Source organism: Serinus canaria, chromosome 11, assembly GCF_022539315.1.
Source record: "Serinus canaria isolate serCan28SL12 chromosome 11, serCan2020, whole genome shotgun sequence".
In the NCBI taxonomy this organism is placed as follows: domain Eukaryota; kingdom Metazoa; phylum Chordata; class Aves; order Passeriformes; family Fringillidae; genus Serinus; species Serinus canaria.
Genome location: NC_066325.1, coordinates 3,144,649 through 3,164,237, shown reverse-complemented (window position 1 = coordinate 3,164,237; position 19,589 = coordinate 3,144,649). Strand labels below are relative to the sequence as shown.

The 19,589-nt window shown below is 41.1% G+C and overlaps 1 protein-coding gene across 1 annotated transcript in view; it reads right to left on the bottom strand.

The window, feature by feature from the left end:
- RHPN2 (rhophilin Rho GTPase binding protein 2) overlaps positions 1–17,708 on the bottom strand; it is a 29,748-nt gene extending 12,040 nt beyond the window's left edge. Inside the window, exons 1-5 of the mRNA XM_009095971.4 lie at positions 17,508–17,708; positions 7,836–7,951; positions 4,612–4,740; positions 1,444–1,519; positions 389–466 (exon numbers count right to left, since the gene is read on the bottom strand). Of these exons, the coding sequence (XP_009094219.2) occupies positions 389–466; positions 1,444–1,519; positions 4,612–4,740; positions 7,836–7,951; positions 17,508–17,570 (462 nt within the window). The 5' untranslated portion in view covers positions 17,571–17,708. The remainder of the gene's footprint in view (positions 1–388; positions 467–1,443; positions 1,520–4,611; positions 4,741–7,835; positions 7,952–17,507) is intronic.
- Positions 17,709–19,589: the final 1,881 nt, after the last annotated feature.

Sequence of the window (19,589 nt, the reverse complement as noted above, 5' to 3'; positions counted from 1 at the left end):
CTACAGAGAAGGCTTATGTTTCTAGCATAGTAGAGGAAACAATAGTCAGAAATACCCACCGTTCCACTACAATATTTTGCAAGGTTAATCCACTTTAACACTCTCCCTGCTAAATTGAAAATACTTTAAAATAAAAAATAGTCTTGGATTAACAAAATTTACAAAGTTACATCAATAGCTCAATCATTTTGCATAACTTCATCTGTTTCTTCACTTTTTCTTTACTCAGATTGTAAAGCTATTGGACAATGGACATTAATGCACCATGTCTCAGAAACGAAATCAATTGGAGTACAGTAAACCCTAAGTAAAAATGTCATATTTTGATTGCATACAAATATTATTACAACTGTTATAAGACCTCCTAGTATACCATACTTGAACTTACTTGTCTGAGATCCATGAGATCTGCTATTTCATCTTCATACTCTGAACTGTCTTGACTATAATGTTCCAGAATAAAGTCCTAAAAAAAGATAAAAAATTGGAATATCTAAAATTAACCTAGCCTATTTTTTCTGCAGTTCCAAACAGTAGGAAATTGATTCAGTTGTGATTTGAACAGTGTCTACCCCCTTTCAGTAAACATGTAACAATGAGACTACAGTAAAACAGCAGGATTAGCATTTGGTATCTTAGACAAATTTCACTGTGATGTAAAGGAACCAAATATCTGCTTCATTAGCTCCAATTGGTTTTAAAACAACAACACTCAGTAGTTTTGAAAGGGACAAACAAACTCTGCTATCTAAAATGACAAGGGGATCAAGTGACCATAAAACTTTGTTAACAGAAAGAGACTGCCAACTTCTTGTGAGCTACACTAGGGCAATTCCACTTAAAATAACAAAGCTGCAATGACATGAAGTGGTACCATGATCTGACCATGGAATTTAACCCACAGAAGTAAAAATAGACACAAATGCTACAGTGATACAAGATGATTTACTGTGAGATAAAAATCTGTACTGCACAATACACAGAAGTTCAGAAAATACAGAGGATGGTTCAAGCAGCCAGCAAAGTACATCAGACAACAAACAAGCAGAGGCAACACTGCTTCCCAGCTGAGATATACTGGTTACTGTAAGCTGGTGCATCACTACACCATGCTAAGTAAAACCTTCATTACTACTTCCTCTCACACTTACATCAGTAATCAATACTATTATTAGAAACAAAAACCAAAGAATAAAAATTCCTTCCATGGTTAACTCTACCTTCAAAGTGGAATTTTTTTAACATTCTTGGACTTCTTGTCCTAATTAGGTAGGAGCAATGATCCAAATCAGTGGTGGTTAATTTTTAACAAGGCATGATCTTGATCTTAGGGCAAAACAAAAAAATAATTTGTATCTAAATTACTTCTGTTTCTTTAAACAAATCTGAAATGGAAGTTATTACTGTTAACTAATCATTCTGAAATGTATATGTAAAATTTACCTTGAGGGGGAGTGTAAAGTCTACATCTTTGGTTTCCTTTAGGCCAAGAGGTACCAAGGGAATACTGAAAGTCTCTCTATGGAAAAAAAAGCAAAAAGATTCACAACTTTTTTTTCTGCTTTGTTATAATTACTTTTGTTTTATTTGATGACAGGAAGTTCATACATTGATGGAGTGAAGTATACAGTTCCTCCCTGCACAAGAAAATCTGCCTAATGGCCTGTACTTCTCAAGAAGAGACTGAAAAAAGCTACTTGCTGCACTTTTTATTTTCCCCTATTATTTAAGCTTATTTTTCCTCCAGGCAAAGGAAAGGAGACTCTCAACAGCTGCCTTACAGCAATTTAGCTCCACAGCTGCTAGGAGATCTGCCACAGTAAGAACCATGCTAAGCATCGGCAATTATAATCAGTATTTTACATGTTACCAATGGTTTTGTATGTAGTAGTTATGTGTGCAACCCAGTGAGAAGCAGGGCCAGAGTGCACCAGCTTTCACAGAGAAAGGTCTAGGAGTAGCAAGTCTAAGAACTACTTCATTTCTAGACATGCTAGGTGTTAATCTCGAGACAAGTCAACCTCTAGAATATCACAGGGCAACAAGTATGAGACTGACTTTAAAAAAGATCAGAATTGCTTCCAGATACATAGTTGGTTGTGCAGATTGAACAGATCAGTATCAATCAATTATAAAGTTCATCTAATATTTTCATTTTTCCTGAAAACAGCTTTTTGACTGTCTAACCATTGTTTAGAGCATTCCATTACCAACTACAAAACCCCACATTCATTTTGTCTTGTCAGCAAAACCAACTTTCTTATTGATGACATTTCCATCTTTAGAGAGTGGCAGTAGGAATGCAGCTTCCTAAGCAGAGCAAGAGTCCTTCATGATCCAGAAAGTGGCTCTGCTAGCTTGAAAAGGACTTCCAGGATACAGAGCCAAACACCATTTCAAGTGGTGCAAATGATCTGATTTCTGATGAGGCTTTTAGAAGAAACCTCAACACTTTTACTACAGATTATATCCAGACTTTTTCCTCAAAAGGAAGTGAGACTCATAGCAAAGAAATCCTAAATTACTAATTTAATCCATTTTAATACCATCCACATTCCCTGTATGTCACAGACATATTTTATGAAAAATCCTTTTGCCAGGATCTTTTCTCCTGAGAAGCTTCAGCTTCTCCATGTTTTGCTGCTTTGGAATGTGATTTGGCCAATTGTTTACCCAGCATGTGAAATTGTTTTTACTTGATGACCATTGACAGCCACCTGTGTCAAGGCTGTGAGCAGTCACAAGATTTTATTACCATTTCTTTCCTTTCTATTCCTTATTAGCCTTCTGATTAAATCCTTTCTTCTATTTTTTAGTATAGTCTTAATATATAATTTTCTTTTAATATAATATATATCATAAAATAATAAATCAGCCTTCTGAAACAAGAGTCAAGATTCTCCTCTCTTCCCTCATCCTGGGAGCCCTTCAAACATCACCACACCTGTAGGTATCAGCACTGATCATTCAAAGAAAGTGAATTTAATATTTTTTCACAGCTAAGGTGCCACACCCATGGAGCCAACGTCATGAGAGGATTGAACAGTTAGGGAGGTGATCCTGGATTTCCAGAGCTGAGCAGAAATGGCATCACCCTCCTCACTCAAGCTGAAAAGTGTGCAGGCACTGGGAGGGCCAACCCTTACATTGTTACAACACAATACAGGGTAGTCCAGTAAACCACGGGTGTGACCTTATGTTAACAACTGCATGAACAATAGTCAGAACTATTAATAGCTACTTACTGGTAAAGGCTGGACAGCAGTTACAGGGAAATGAATTTTTTTAGCTGATGAAACACAAAAAGTGTTTAGAGCTTAAGAATAAGAAAGGCAAAACACCATTCAAAATAGATTGGGAAAGTAGGATCAGGAGAGAATAACAAGCATACTGCTGTCCAGCCTCAAGGCTTCTGCCTGCCTGGGGGCCTGACCTACTGCTCATACTTCAGTGAGAATCCAAATATTTCTAATATTCTTTAGCTAGAAGAAGAAATAGTTCTTGTGGAGCCCTGCTCTCATTTCCACAGCTGTAACTGCTCTCTGTGCTCACGTGCATCTATGAAGATCAGTAAAATCTTCAACAAGAAAACCAACAAAAAACCCCAAAATATTTTCACATCAAATAGTTGTCAAAGTTTGCCATGGAGGTGGAGGGTAAGAAGTTTAGCACAAGTTGCTGTTTGAGAAAACTACAACATAGGTATTTTGCATCAAGTCAGCATTCAGTTGGAAGCTACCTCCCTGGAAGTTACATCCCTTCATCCTTTTACATTAAGAATTCCTTGTAATCCACCTGGAAGTTTAACACCTAGGTGAGAACAGTGCTAAGAGGGACTCAAAATTATAACCCCCTTCACATGAAAAATTGCAATTTGTACCTTGAGCTGCTGTTGGTCAAACAGTAAATATTTAGTTTTAGGAGGAACAAGATACATAACTGATACAGAAATCATTTCAGTAGGCAGGCAATGGATACTCCTTAACTATGAAGCTTTATCTTTGAGGAATCCATTGCAATTTAAAAATTAGTGTGCTCTTCAAAGTGGAGAAAAGTATCTTGGAAAAAATCCAGTTTCATCTACCAAAAATTCCTCAGCTTTAGCCAAGAAATTTATGTTTTTCTGTCACTGAAGATCACACATTCAAGATTCCCTAGGCTTCTTTAAACATCACATCAGCATTGTGTTTCTGTTCTCCAGCTCCGGAGGAACTGTTGAATGCACCACATTTGAGAAGACCCATTTCTGTATGGCTAAGTTTGCTCACTCCAGAATGCACTGAGCCAATGAGCCATTCCAGTACTGGGAATTCTGCTAAGTGCCAACTGCTTGCTGGATAGCCCCAAGAGCTTTCAATTCTCACAATACTCCTCCCTTCAAAGGAACTTCACATCCGAGGAGTAGTGGCACACACATTTCCCAAGAGAAGGACAAATATGCAGACTAACCCTTAGTCAACAAACCTGCCATCAAGTATGTTCTCTTCCTATCGAGATCTCTGCTCTTTCACATGATTAGTGTCCAACATTCACATTCACCTAGAAACAATTTTGTTTTCAAGGGTAAACAGAAGATCTGTTAATAATTGAATAACTTAGTTTTATACTTACTCTGCATTTTGATAAACTTCTACTGAGATATTAAGTCCTTCCAATTCCTCCTTTAAGATCTGCAGGTCTGAGTTTACAAAACTGAGTTCCAGCAGCACTTGCTCTCGTACTTTGTTGTTGGTGGTTGCCCTGCAGAGACACATCAATTTCTTATTGCTCAGGAAAAGATTTTCTACAAGCTTGGTTGACCCCCTTCGACCTCTGATGCAAGCATTCTCAGCATTTTTAAGATTTCTTTTTATCTCCTTAAGACATGATACAAGACCTCATGGTTCAGAATTTATTAGGTTTTTCTGTCAAGAGAGTGCCTGGGATAGTTTCCAGATAATAGCATGCAGCCACAGATGATGGCCTATATGGCAGATTTTCCATGTACGATTAAGGGTCAAGCTTATTTTCAGATGCATTAGTTTTGTTGATTAATGTATCTTAATCAGAATCACTATCCTGTTTTCAGATTATGTGATTTTTTTTTTCCTATGTAGAAGAGAGGTGGTGGAGGTGGGAGGAGTCAACAGAGACTTCTTCAACAAAGACTTCCCCACCTTATAAACTGAATAAAGCTCTGTTGAGACTTCTGATCTTAAGAATAAAAGAAATTAACTTTCCCCCAAAAGTTATTGCAGAAAGAAGTATCTTTCAACCAGACCTTTTTAATACAGGACAACTTTCTCTATAATTTGATTTTGTTGGATGCAAATATGATTTTGTTTGCTTGTTTCCTTTACAATTTATGTATTTAAATGGCAAAACTTTAAACACAATGGATATTAACCCATTTAACAGCCCCTGAGCATTTCTTTGTGGTTACCTATTGGTGTATTTATATCACAATTTCTAACCTAAGTCTCCACACTGACAATTTCATTACAATATTACTCTTTTCAAGAGTATCTATAAATCCACAGGTATGAGGTTAAGGTAAAAGGTATCCATGCTTAAGATACTGTACCCTTATATTAGAGTCTGAATCTGAAGACAAGAACAAACTTAAATTTGCAGCACTTTGCATTTACCTTTATTTTAAGGCAAAATTCATCTTCATAAATATTTATGAATAATCATATCATAACCCTAGGCTCCACTTGGAGCAGTTCTCCAGTTTTATGGAGCACTTTGATGAAGAACTAATTATTCCAAAACTAAAATTCTAAGTTTGTTTTTCATATTATAAATGAGTTATCTGTGATTTTTCTATGCTGTACTTTATTGAATACCTTGGATTGCTTAAATTAAGCAATGTTAACATCTGTTGCCTTGATAAACCAAACTGGATACAAAGAGATGGTGGGGTGGATCTTCCTTGATAAAGGCAGCACCACACAGATAAATGGGCAAGTTTTGATGCTATGAGCAGCGAGATTAATTATGATGTATTAAGGCTCCATGCTTGGTCTAGCTTACCATCCTCCAGAGAAGGGATTCTCATATCTTTTTCAGAAACCCCAAGTTCCATCCAGATTGACTTCTCTATTTGTTCTATGGCTGTGAACATCCATGTCAATTTCATTTGATTACCTTTTCATGTTTTTTACACTGTAGACACACTTCTGAGAAACAACCAGTGAAAGACAGCTACAGGGGCAATGTGATATTGTCAAGATTCACATAACTCTACACTGAATTTAATTTTAATTTCCAGAGCAGAAGACAATAAAAAGGAGAGGGTGACCTTTAGAAACTCTAAGAACAAAAGTCTTTGCACTATGTGGATCATGTGCTTCAAGCCTAGTGCTTCCTTCCAGCCAAAAGTAAAGAAACCTGAATTTCCAGTTTTTTCTCAAATTCTACTCCAGGAGGCTTCTTGTGGACAGCAATTGGTTTCTTTTAGGACTTGATGAAATTCAAATAGAATCTGCAAACATAAAGCTTGTTTACATTTTCCTTAGGAGACTGTAGATACAGCTAATCATGTGAACTGTCTGCTGGTCAGGTTACTTATAAAATTGCTTCTTTCAAAGAACTAGCAAGTTATAATAGTTCAACTGGTGTAAATTCATTTTAGATTTCTAAAATCTTTTTTTAAAGTCTGTTCCTCTACTCTAAAGTAGATTTCATTCCCACTCCTGTAAATAGCAACTTCAGCATTTCAGCAGTTAATACTGGCATCAGAAACTGAACTTTAGGATATCTAGGTTAAATGTTACCAGTTTTCACATTAGATATTACTCATCTCTTCAGCCCTTCCAAAACACTCCTGAATTCACAAACAGAAACATTAACTGAATGAAGCATTCTGATTCAAAAGCAAGTATAATAATTTTGCTAACCATACAAAAAGCAGTAAAATTCTAAGTCTCACTCCTTAAGTTAATTACCAGAAAACAAAGCACACTTAAGTCAGTCACAGAGGCTAAAATTACCTGTTTCCAACCTGTCACATCTCTTGCAAGAGTGGAGATAAAGCAGGTAACAGACAACAGGCAACCCACTGATTAATGACAAGTTTAAGAAAATTTAATTTATCCAAGCATTCTCACTTCTTCAAGTATATTTACTAGATTTTGGTTTTGAAGACCCATTGTTGCTCCAGCTGCAGAGGAACAGACAATACAGTAAACTACTGCAGATGAGAACTGGGATAATTTTCAGTTCTTCTGTGTAAGATTAGAAATCTACAGGCTGTTTATAAAAGAGTAAATCACAGGGTCAACATAAGGCTACTCCTATGGAGACAGCCACATATGAGAACATATCCTAACAAAATGTAACAGATGAAGTTACCTCAAAGTGTAGGAGAATTTGGTGGCAGCTGTTGATAACCCAGCTCAAATTAGATGTGTGCTACCCTGCAACTCCTTTATCATTATTACAGGAAAAAAGAAGGCAATGGATGGTCCTTTCTACTTTGCAGCACAGAACTAAAGGATTTTGGAAAAAGCCAACAGCATAGTGGCAATACCTTCATTTGATTTGAGGAGTAAAAGGGACTCATTACAATATTCAGCAAGGTTCACTTGCCATTATCACCAGCAATAAAGCAGAACAAAGAGAGCAACCTAAGAAAGTCTAACATTCAGCTCATTTACTACAACATAGTATGAAAGTGCACTTGAAAGCAAATAATGACTCTGTAGAGCTATAGCTTGACAAAAATTCAGGGAGATTCATTCTACAGTAAGAGAGGCAGCATGTTTGGGGAAAAAAAGAGAAATACAATAGCTAAGACACTTCTACAAAATTAAATTAAACAATTGTTGCTTGTGCAAGAAAATGAGATATACCTTAAAAGATTTTCAGCACCGGCTCTCATTCTCACTGCTCTTAAGATCTGTTGGTTTAGAACAGCTCTTTGATTTTGCAGTTTGCTTCGTCCAGTCTCAGCAAGAGGATTACATCCCTAGAATTAAGAAAACAAGTTTTTTGTTGTTGTTGGAAGAAACTTCAGAGGAACTAACACTGAATTTAAATGAGCGTTAAAGGTTCATTTAAATTCAATGTTAAAGGCATAGGTTCTGTATGAATACAAATTAGCTGCCTTGACAGCAATGATGATCTGACAGTAACAACAGTATTTCTTGTCTCAAACTTGGTCATCAAAACCAAGAGACCATGAACACAATACATTTTAACATCAAAATCCAAACAGAAAATATCTGTTTTAAACCTTAAAACCTTAAACTTTAAAACTGGCTCACACGTGTGAGCCAGTCTCTTCTCCCCTAAAAATATTTTCAAGATATTTTGCAAATGCAACCAAATTTGACAGAATGTTATCAAGTTTCTAGGAATTTATGAAAACAGTATCTGACAAGACAACAACTCCCATCAAAGCTTCTGCTTATCCCTTGTAAAATATCAGAGTTCCATACTGGGATATATGCAGCCTTGAAATACAACTCTGTCCAAAACAGACTGTGGTGCTCAAAGCTGGGGGCCCAAAAATCTGCTCTCAGCTTTAGGATCTCTGATCTTTCTTTCGGGTGGCTCAGACCTTTATGACAATTCCTCCCCCACCTTCCCCAGGCTCCTCTCTTCACATCTCAAACTTACCAAAATAGAGCTTAACAGGGTAAAATTATTATACTGGCAGACTCTTATCAAATTAGGCTCTTAAAGAGTAAAGTGTGAAATCCAGAATTCACAAGAATGCTCCTGTGTACCTGCATACCTCACATAAGCATAAGACTCAAACTGCTGAAACCTGTGTTTGAGCAGGACTGAGCCATTGTATTCTGAGCACTGATAAGCTCAAACTGCTACAGATGAATAGGACTGCATGTTTGTCCTTTTTTGTTTAAGGGAAACACAACTTTAATACCTTTTTAAAATAGGTTAGAAATTTCCCTTACACAATTTATTCTTTGCCCCTGCCACCCCTTTTTTAAAAAGTATCAAATGCCTTTGAATCTTAATACTCAAGAGTCTACCAGCACATCCCTGCAGCCTTAACTAATAATTCTGAAGCAAATAAAATCACTATTTCAAGGTTTACCCTTAAATGAATAATGTCCTTTTGAGTGGCCTCAGTGGGTTTCACTGCAAAGCTTATCAGAATCCTGTACTGTCTGCTACACAAGAAGGAGGCTCAGACCTCTCTAAGTCTTCTTTCAACTACTCCAGTCAATAAATTATGCACTATTTTTGACCTCTCCCTCTTAGTTTTGACAAGAAAAATTTGTTTTTCTTATAAGAGCATTTAAAAGTCTATTAACAATTATGAGTGGTCAAGCAATGACATAAGAGCAAAACAAAACTGAGTATTTAAATAGAACATAAAATTCTGATCATGAAGTTCAGTTTTGTTTTTGTTGTCAAGGGAAAGCAAACTGACTTGGCAGCAGAGAAATCAGCTGATCAAACCAGAATTACTCTAGTTCAACTGAGAAGGCACACAGCCCAATAATATTAATTCTACATATCTAGTTTGAAAAGCTTGTAATAAATAGGTAAAGTGACAGGGAGCTTGTGCAAACATCTTCAGAAGCACCATTTGCCACATAACTTCAAAAACCACACCACACTGAATTACTGCAGTGAAACGTTTGCATTGAAATACCACTCACACCTCTTCACTGAGGAAGCTTTCAGCATCACTGACACATTGTGTTGGGTTGGCCCAGCGTAGTTTTTTGGCAGTGGGGAGGGCCACAGAAGTGGCTTCTCTGAGAAGCTGCTAGAAGCTTCCACCCTGTCCAACAGAGCCAGTCTCTGATGGCTCTGAAGATGGACACACTGCTGGCTCAGTTAGAGAGGCTGGCAATGCCTCTGTGATGACACATTTAAGAAGAAAATCAAAACAGTGCACACGTGGCTTTTCCCAGGGGTAGCGAGGTGCTGTGGCCACCATCTGGGCACGACTAGAGACTAGCCCTGCCTGCCTGGCCACCCCTGGCCAGCTGTGCCACAGGTGGGAGGGAGGGCAGGGGCAGTGGTGGCTTCTCCCTCCTGGCACCCCACATGAGGAGAGGGTTAAATAATGCCAGTGCCACAGCATCCCCCACTGCCCGTGCAGTGCCGGGGGCTGCCTGGCCAGCAGCAAAAACATGGTGAGCAATGCAGCAAACTCATTCATTTATCTCAGATTAGAAGCAGCCCTTTAACTACCAAATACTTTATGCCCCCTCACACACAATTATACACAAAGACATAAGCAACGCACACTTTAGTGTATAACGTGGTCTTGTAGCCTCAAGTTGCTGTCTGCTCTTAGTCTGGTTCTTTCTCTGGGAGAAAGCTGTTCTTCCCCACTTTGCTTTTCCTTCATTTTGTGTTGTATAGTCTTTTCTATTACTGCTATTCAAAGCTTTATCTCCTTCCATTCTATCCATGCCATTTTCCATTTGAACCTCACCAATTATTTGCTCTTGCATTCATTTTGACTATTTAATTCTCACCTCAGACCTGTTATCTCCATATTTGTGCACAGGTATTTCCTTCCAACTTCTTTCTCTTTAGTTCAAGCATCCTTCTAAAATGTATCCTTGCCTTGCCCTTCATTTTTTCTGTAAAGCTGCAGCTTCCTCCAAGAACTCCCTGGCCCCTTCTGTGTGCCAAACAGGTTTGGTGACATCATTCAAATACTTCTTTACAACTTCACTTCAGAAATTTTTCAGTAAGATCAAGTGTCTGATTCCCAAGCCCATGAAGCTCACAGATGTGAGCTCTTCAATTTAATGAACTTTTGATCAAGCTCCCACTGAACAACGAGTACAAAACTGCAGTGATCTGAAACTCTCTGCAAAGAGAAAAAGTGTAAGAGATGTTTGTCTCCATTTCAGGTCCTCAGGCACTATTTTCTGTAGGAAGGAAAACCAGCCCTAGGCCTAAGAGGACAAGGCACTGACAGACCAAGGTATCTGTATAACCTCCAGTGTGCCTGCAAGAGTGACAGTTTTGATAAGAGGCTTCTTATGGATAGAAGAGTCTGTTTTCAGGATATGCTCACCTGTTTAAGCATATGGCTCCCATTAACTTCACAAAGCCTATAAGGAATTAATATTGCACTTTTTGGAAAATGTTGCTCTTTACATCTCCTGCACAGGGGATGAGGACACTCAGCTAGTTTGTGTTCATTTGCAGGCTTAAACTCTTTATGGTAATCAAGCTGCCATAAAACTGATGGGTAGTGTGGGAAATGGGTTTATAGAAAATGCTCCAAGCTGACAGAAAGCTCACAGAGTCTACATCTGTATGCAGACTTTGAGATAAGAAATGCTGACTTAGAAATGCCATAGAATAGGACAGATGTTGTTGAGAGAGAAATGGAACCAGAAACAAGTTTCAAAAGATAACCTTACACATAAGACTAGATAATTTAGAGAAATAGAACTATGAAAAATGCATTATAGTCAGACCCACGAGAACTAATTTTAGATGATTGGCTTTAAAGCATTTACAGCACAGTGTAGCAAAAATTAATAAGCCAAGAAATGCTTATAATGTATTGCAATTAAGAAATAATTAACTTCTGATTGTGATGGTGTGAATTCTAACACCTGTACTGTCTCATCCTTCACATAAGACTAAAAACAGAATAAAAGTTTTTAAAACACCTCTCCGTTACCCCATCTCTAAGTCAAAAAAGAGCTTAATCTGACAAGGTAGAAGTCTGTGTAGAGAACAGTGAAATAAACCAATATCCAAAAAAACCCCTCAAGAAATACAGTCTGGGAAAGACACCCCCTTGTGTAAAGCACAAATTCTGTATACTAAAGTTTTTTAGCAAACAGGTCCAAGCAAGTGCTTAGTTTTGTCTTCCTCCATGCAGAAGATCCCCTTCCCAAACAGCATTTCCACATGCTTCACCTTAGAAGTCCAGTCATGATGAATGCAAAAATCATGACTGTTTGCCAAACAATGAGTAATGGCAGTAAGTATTCGAAATTAACATAAATATGCTTTACAAAGTAGTGGTTTGAACTTTTAAGATGAGCCACACTGTCTGAAGGTGACACAGAGTTGAAACTGGGTGTGCCTGCTGGCTTAAAGGAAAACAATTCCTTCCCAGCCAGTGCAGCCTGTGCTGCTTGTCAAGCCCAGCAGTGTACACAAATGGCCATATCCTCCAGGTACTTAAACATGCATGTTTAAATAACAAGTATGTATGGAACTTAGGCACACAGCTTCTTGAGTTCCAGCAGCAATCATAGCAAACAGCGTATTTCACAGCAGTATTTTTAGAACTGATCCCAAGCCCTGCTAAATTGTCATTTCCTCACCTTCTTGCAGTACTATAATTAATGGTTCTTTTCGCATATTACCACTAGTTCAGTTTTGAAAATTTAGCTGCATACTGCAGATCTTTCAGAAGCACAAGTTTTATTTGAGTGTTTTGTTGTTGTTGTTTTTTGTTTCAATAAAGAGGTTGGGAAGATCTGGTCTTCCAGAGCCTGGTCTACTTGTGCTATGAATGAAGTATTTTATAGTTCTAAGCACCTGGCTCAAAGATTAATACAAAGTTGTATTAGACCCCAAATATATATTTCCTACATGAACTCCCTCTTGTCACAGCACTCACTAAGCAAAATTTAACATTCATATTTCATCAGAGATGTCTGTCTCTTGACTAATCAAGTTTCAGATGATTCTTAGTTTCACATAGGTTGTATGAATTTGTATATAATGAGTGGACTTTGGATGACAAGGGTTATGAATCATTGCTAAGTTGTTTCTGTCCTGCCAGACAACTGGAAAGAGAATAAATAGCCAAATAAATATTCCTATGTCAATGCTAATGTTGATGGTTGCCTGGCTACTAATGACTTAAAAAGAACCTCATGAGCTAAACCCCAGTGGAAGGACAGGTGTGGCAGGTTGGTAAACTGATACATTAACAACAGGTGGGGGGAAGCCCTGCAGAAAAAAGCTCAAAAAGAGGGGAAGGACACAGAGTTAATTAGGGAAGTGCTGATTCATGAGCTAGTTACCATACCTATCATCATCTTCAGTCTGGTGCTTCACTTATGGAGCTACTTGCTTCTGCTTTTAGCCTTCTTCCTTAACACAGGGGACTAATATACAGTCATTCTTTCTGAATCAGCTGGGTCTATGTGATAGGTATCTAGCCTCAGAGATGAAAGCAAAGCTTAGAAAGAGAAAAAAATGATGCACCTTTGTTCAACTGATCAGAATCTAAAGATTTATTAAGCTAGCTGTCCTACTGCTCTGCCTTTGTGTAGCACAGTGGACTGCTATCCAGAAACACCAAATTGAAGCTGGGATGTTTCAAGCCGAGCCAGCCAATAGCTAGAGAGCTGCAGAAATGATAACCTTGGAAAATTAACTGTGCCTTTTTCTTACCATTTATTGCAACTTTCTGACTGGTGAGAGAAATTTGAAAATATGGCCAGTGTAAGGTACTACAAAGCAGTGAGTCAAGGTGGGAAAAACAGAGTAGAAAGAACTTGCTAGGTATCAATTCCTTGCTCTGCTCCTACCCACCAAAAAACCAAACAAGAAAAACAAAAACCATCCCCCAAAACCAAACAAAAATAAGGCAGGCATAGCCCTACTAACAGGTCCTCACACAAGCACTGGATCCCATGACTGGATGAGCACTATATTATAAATATCCTGAGTTCTGTATGTTGATGTGTCTCAGGGATATTTACTTTGCAAAAGCTTACTGGTTAAGTGGAGTGGTGTACTGTAAAAAATAAAAAATAAAAGAAAGGGGAGAGCAGCTTGAAAAAGAAGGCTGTTTCTCTCATAAGAATTCAAAGATAACTAAAAAAACCTAGGAAGACATTTGAGAGGGCAAACAAGCCACAGAACCATGGCAGGTGTAAAAAATAACCATGGCTGGGAGAAGCATCTAATGTAAGCAAAGCAGCACATGACAACAGACCTGCTTTAATTACTGTTGGGCTGTTGAAAAATACTTCCTGTCTAAATGCTTTGCTCTACTTTTAAAACAAATTGTTCTTTGCTCTTTTCATTAGTTTTGTCATTATTTTCATAGACATGGAAGACTGGGGGCAGAATGTGGATGGCTGTGTGGGACATGCACTGCTGATTCACAGATTGCTGTCAGCAACAGTGAAGGAATGCGAAACTCCATACAGAACAGGTCAAGATATGAGGCCCATGGTCCAAGAGCTCTCACACCACCTAGGAGAACAGGTACAGTGTGCCCTGGCAATGTACACTGAACTAAGCCAAGATAAACAGAACAGTAGCAAAACCAGTTCCTGGTACATTATCATCCCAGAAATTAAAAAGTTCCAGGCAGAAGCTCTATCTTCTTTTTGATGGAAAGTAAGGTGCTCCTTCCCTTTTGCCATACCCTCTTCAGGATATTTTTTGTTGTTGTCTGTTTTGCTTTTAGAAGTACAGTTCTTCTCACAAGTTTGGTTGCAGCTCATCAAAGAGCTCAAGAGGGTTGTTTAGGAAGGGCAACATAAGAGGAGCTGAATGGGGCAACAGTGATAGAGTTATATGAACCCTGTGTGGCTGCACAGGTAATTTCCTTAAAATTACGTAATTAAAAAAGAAAAAACACCAACAAAAGACACACCAGCACTTAGCCAGCTCAAAGCATCTTACAGGTTTAAGGAAAAATTTGATTGTGCACAAATAAATAATAAATCTTTGCCACAGGAAAAAAGGAGCTAATGGAAAAAGACAGGGTGAGGGAAAAGGTCCATCTGAAAGCAGCTCTGACATCACTGGAAGGGAATGGGGAGGGTAAATCTGAGGAAGAGTGCAAGTGGACTTCAGTTCCTGGCACCCATCACATCTCAGACTCATGGCAGAGTTACTTTTTAGTGTGACAACAGAAGTCAAAGCAGGAAACAGGACTGTGCATCTGTGTCCCCATTTCTGGCCAGTCACAGTTTTATGGGACCCCCTCTACTGCATCGTGGGGATACTGAGGGCTGCTTTCTGCTAGGCTGTATTTAAAACTTCAAAAAGTATAATACATAAAAGAGCAAGGGAGACTTTGAGCACATAGTACTCCATTCATCAAAAGAAATCAAGAGTCTAAAACAATTGGATACTGTATGAATTGCCCAATTTTTCTCAATTATAAAATTTCATTGTGCACAATATTCTTGGAAAGTATGGGAGACAATCTCACTGGTAAGTAGTGCTTGGAAGACATGTTTGAGCAGGACTGATGCAAAGCAAGTGTTTTCACCTTGCTACACAGCTTACAGAATAAAAAATGTCAATTAAGAAAGTACCTTTTGACCTAAAAACCAAAGACTATCTTTGGAAATTGATGTGATTCTGCACCAACACAACTGGTAAACCAACCCTCAAATCTTTTCAGAAAAACAAATAATGTGATTTAGAAAGGAAGGAGAAAACAATACCAAGGTAACTCAGAGGGGAAGGGGGGAAGACCCATGGACACCCAGCAAAAGCTCTGTCACTAATCTCAGTCACATGAAATCACCAAGCATACCGTTCACAGGGATGTGCAGATACCACATTTAAAGAATCTCCTTGGGTTCACAGCTTGTACCTGTTGAAGATTCCAGGAGTGGGATTGTTTTGGTCCATGTTTTTGGTTGTTTGTTTTTCCTCCCCCCTCGCCTAGAACTTCTAAACCAGAATTAAAGCTCTGACTTTTGGGACCATTCAAGTAACATATAACGAGGTATACTATTTTCCTTCTTACGTTTAGGGACTAAAGGCTTTGAGCATCTAGCCTAACCTGAAGTTCAGAACTTTAATTAAGATATTTATGAACTGGCTGAACCTTCCAAGATCTGAGGGACCAGAGGCAAGAATGTTTCACTGAAGCATGTGGCTCAGTCAGATTTTATCAGATCCTCACTTTTTCATTACTTATATCTTAAAGCAGTAAGTAATAGGAACGATGCTCCTGATTAGATATTAAATTGATCTTACAGTATTTTCATATATAAGAAAAACTTTATTCCTGTCCAATAGGCTTTACATTGATCTAATACTGTTTTAGCGACCATAACTGCAACATAAAACAACTTAATTTAAAACAAACTAAGTCTTTTAGCAAGTCTGAGTGTAGAAGATCCAATATTCTCATTACCTGAGGCACAACTTGGCTACTAAACTTCAGTTAGTCCTTATCAGTAACTTAGTTCATGAAAAGTCAACTTTTTTTACTAACACGCCTCAAGGCAAGCTATGAGCTTCTTACAGAGTAGAAAACATAGCTAAGAAAACAAACTAATTACAACTTGGCCACATGGTATGACTGGGAAAAACTGCTAAGGACTAAAAGTCCTGCTAAAGACTACTAAGAAAAAAGTGATTTACTGACCAAACATTATAGGAGGATTACTCAAATGAAGAAGACAGACATGGTTTGGTCCAAGTTTTGTTTCAGTCTCTCTAGTTATTTACAAGCATGGTTCAGTCTCTCTGGTTATTTACTTGCTGCATGGCTGGCACAGGTAAAGCTTGGCTCTTTTCACCTAGAAACAGTTCCTCTGCTAAAGGGCAAATTCCTGCAGGCTTATGAATTTGATAAATACTGTGGCAAAAAAATTTAACAGCCTGTAAAGGCGGCAACAAAGCAAAGCCTATGTGCCTCCCTGCCAGGTAATCCAGGCAGTTGCTGAAGTGTGCAATGGGGCTATTTTTGTGCAAAGGCGAGCAGCGACAACCTGATGTATGCAGCTTTTTTTTACCCCCTCCATAGATTAGACAGTTCGTGGTCTTGGATCCGGAACCTACACCAAACCCCCATGTACCTACAACCCGACTTGAAACCCATGGGCGCGAGTTACAGGTGCTGAGAACTTAAAAACAGAGGGGGAAGGCCGGAGCAAAGCTCTCTGAAAACGGCACTTACAGCCTGCCCTTTACCTCCAGTGAAGTTCACAGAACCCCACAGGGCTGCATTACAGGCAATACTTAACTCTAATTACTGTTGTGCAAAAAGAACTCAGGTGCAGGTTATGGCATAAGCCGCCCAGTCAGTCTGAAAAGTAATTAGGGCAGATGTTCATTAGAAACTTCCTAATGAATCTGTTAACTTCGTTACCTTACTCCAGCAAACTTTCTTACAGGTACATACGGCAATTTACTAGAAAGCGCGAGGAGACACAGCGAAACCGGGAAAGAGAGCGGGGGCGGGAAATAAATTAAGACAGCTAAAACACGGCGGACAAGTGCAATTTGACTCATTTTGGACAGCTACGAGGGCTCCCGTCCTTCAGGGTGACGCCCAGCACAGAAGCAGGGAAGGGCCGCCGGGGTCCCGGTGAGTCCGAGCGGCCCCGCTCCCTCAGGGCCAGGTCCCCATCTCGCCTCCCTGCCCGCCCCCAACCCAAGGCTGCTCCCCACGCCCGTGGGCTGCCATAGGACGGAGCCCACGACGCTCCGCCGGCAGAAAGCGGCCCGTGAGCGAAGGAGAGGGGACCCCCAGCGCCGAGCCGCCCTCAGGAGGCGCTGCCCCGGGCACACAGCCCACTGTGCGCGCAACCCACCCGCCCCGGGCTGGCCACCGAGCCTCTCACCTTCCGAAAGTAGCCATCCCCCGCCGGCTCCGCCGCCTGGCGGGGCACCAGGGCGTCTGTCATCTTCGGGCGGGCCGACCAGCCGTCTGTCCGTCCGCCACTGCTACGAGACGTGCAGTTCTCGGTGAAACCACGACCCTGCGGAAATGCCAGCGCTGCCCCACGGCACCGCCCGGCCCCACCTCCGCTGGTGGCGGGGAGGAGCTGCCCCGCCCCACGGCGCTGCTCTTCCACCGCCCACTGTGCCTGTGGAGCTCCTCGCAGCGACCCCCGGGCGTGCTCCCGCAAAGCGGTGGCCGCCAGCGTGGCTTCGTGCGGAGCTGGGCGGTGGCTGATTGAGAGCGGAGCCTGGTGCCGCGCTGCGCGGTGGTGGCTGTGCTCGCTCCTCCTCGGCCCTCTGGTCGTTCTCCGCTGGATCGTGCCGGAGTCTGGCTGGCCGCCTCGAAGGCACTGCTCGCCTCCTGGAGCTTCCCCGCGGCCTCCCGCGCCACCGAGCCTGGCCACAGCCCCTGGGGGTGGCCACCCGGAGCGGCCGCTCCCGGCACCGTGGGGCCGCCACCAGCTTCCCAGGGGATCGCCTCGAGGAGGCGAGGTTCCCCGAGAGGGGCGCTCCCAGCCCCGCGGGTGGCTGCCCCTCAGAGCGGCTCGTTCCCCGGAGTCTGGCGCTCCCAGCCCCGCGGGTGGCTGCCCCTCAGAGCGGCTCGTTCCCCCGAGAGGGGCGCTCCCAGCCCCGCGGGTGGCTGCCCCTCAGAGCGGCTCGTTCCCCCGAGAGGGGAGCTCCCAGCCCCGCGGGTGGCTGCCCCTCAGAGCGGCTCGTTCCCCGGAGTCTGGCGCTCCCAGCCCCGCGGGTGGCTGCCCCTCAGAGCGGCTCGTTCCCCCGAGAGGGGCGCTCCCAGCCCCGCGGATGCCGCCCGCAGCGAGGTGAATCACCGTGGTGGGGCCCGGGGCCCCCAGGGCCACTCGGCACTGACTGCTTTGGGGTGGGTATCGACTCACGCTTCGCTGCACTGGTGTCTCCCTGGCCCCTCTGGGGGCCCGGCCGCCCGCACCCTGATCGGTGTAAAGGCTGGGGGAGGTCCCGGAGCCCGAGCCCCTAAAAACGACAGTGAAAGGCAGAGGTGGCCCTGCTCCAGGCAACTGCTGTGGGACCAGCCTCAACATTGCCGAGGTCTGCAGTGGTTCGTGCTACAGAGACCACCTGTCTGAAACACACCTTTGTATAACTGGTTTCATTAATGCTACTGGACACAAATATTGGAATTTGCCAATATTGGTTCCTATTCCAAGCCATGCCTAACCTACAGAGCTTGCCAATTCCAAATGTTGGAATTTGCCAATATTGTTTCCTATTCCTAGCTGTGCCTTACCTGCAGAGCTTCCTGCACATTTAGCATTGAGAGATGCAATACTTCTATTGGTATTGCCAAATTTACCTTCCTCCCTGCCTCCCCCAGCCTTATTTCTCTTTTTTTAGCTTTATTTGAATTACGGTGTAGTTGTGTCATGAAAAAAAAAAAAAAACCTTCAAGAGAAAACATTTTTTTTATCAAAGGAAAAATATCCTTAGAATTATATTCTTAATGGAAAGGGTTCTTTGAAAATATTGGGTTCTACAAGGCAGGCTGGTTAAACTGTGTGTCTACTGCATGTTTTTAAGGAAGAATACTAGAGTCAGTAACTCAGAAATTGGGATCCAATGATTTGCTGTCTTGAAAGCAGCTGAATTTTGTTGTGATTTTGCTCGCTCTCATCTCACTGTTTTTTTCCCTCTATAATTCCAAAGATACTGGATGAATATATCAAAATATGTATTAAATATGAATAGATGGAAGTAGGAAACTTGCTTCAATTTCTCATCTGAGTGTGTAAAAATGTTTTAAATTTTATGCTATTAGAAAAGGTACTTATCTGACAAAAAGGATTCTTTGTATAAAGCAAAGTCAGCACATCTAGTAAGTTTCTACAGAAAAAGCAGGAGTCCAAGATAGCAGGATTCCTCCCCATTGTTAGTGTCTGGGGTATGTCACCCAGCACCCTCATAACTGCCAGATCAGACTGTGCCTTCACCTCACTCCAATAAAG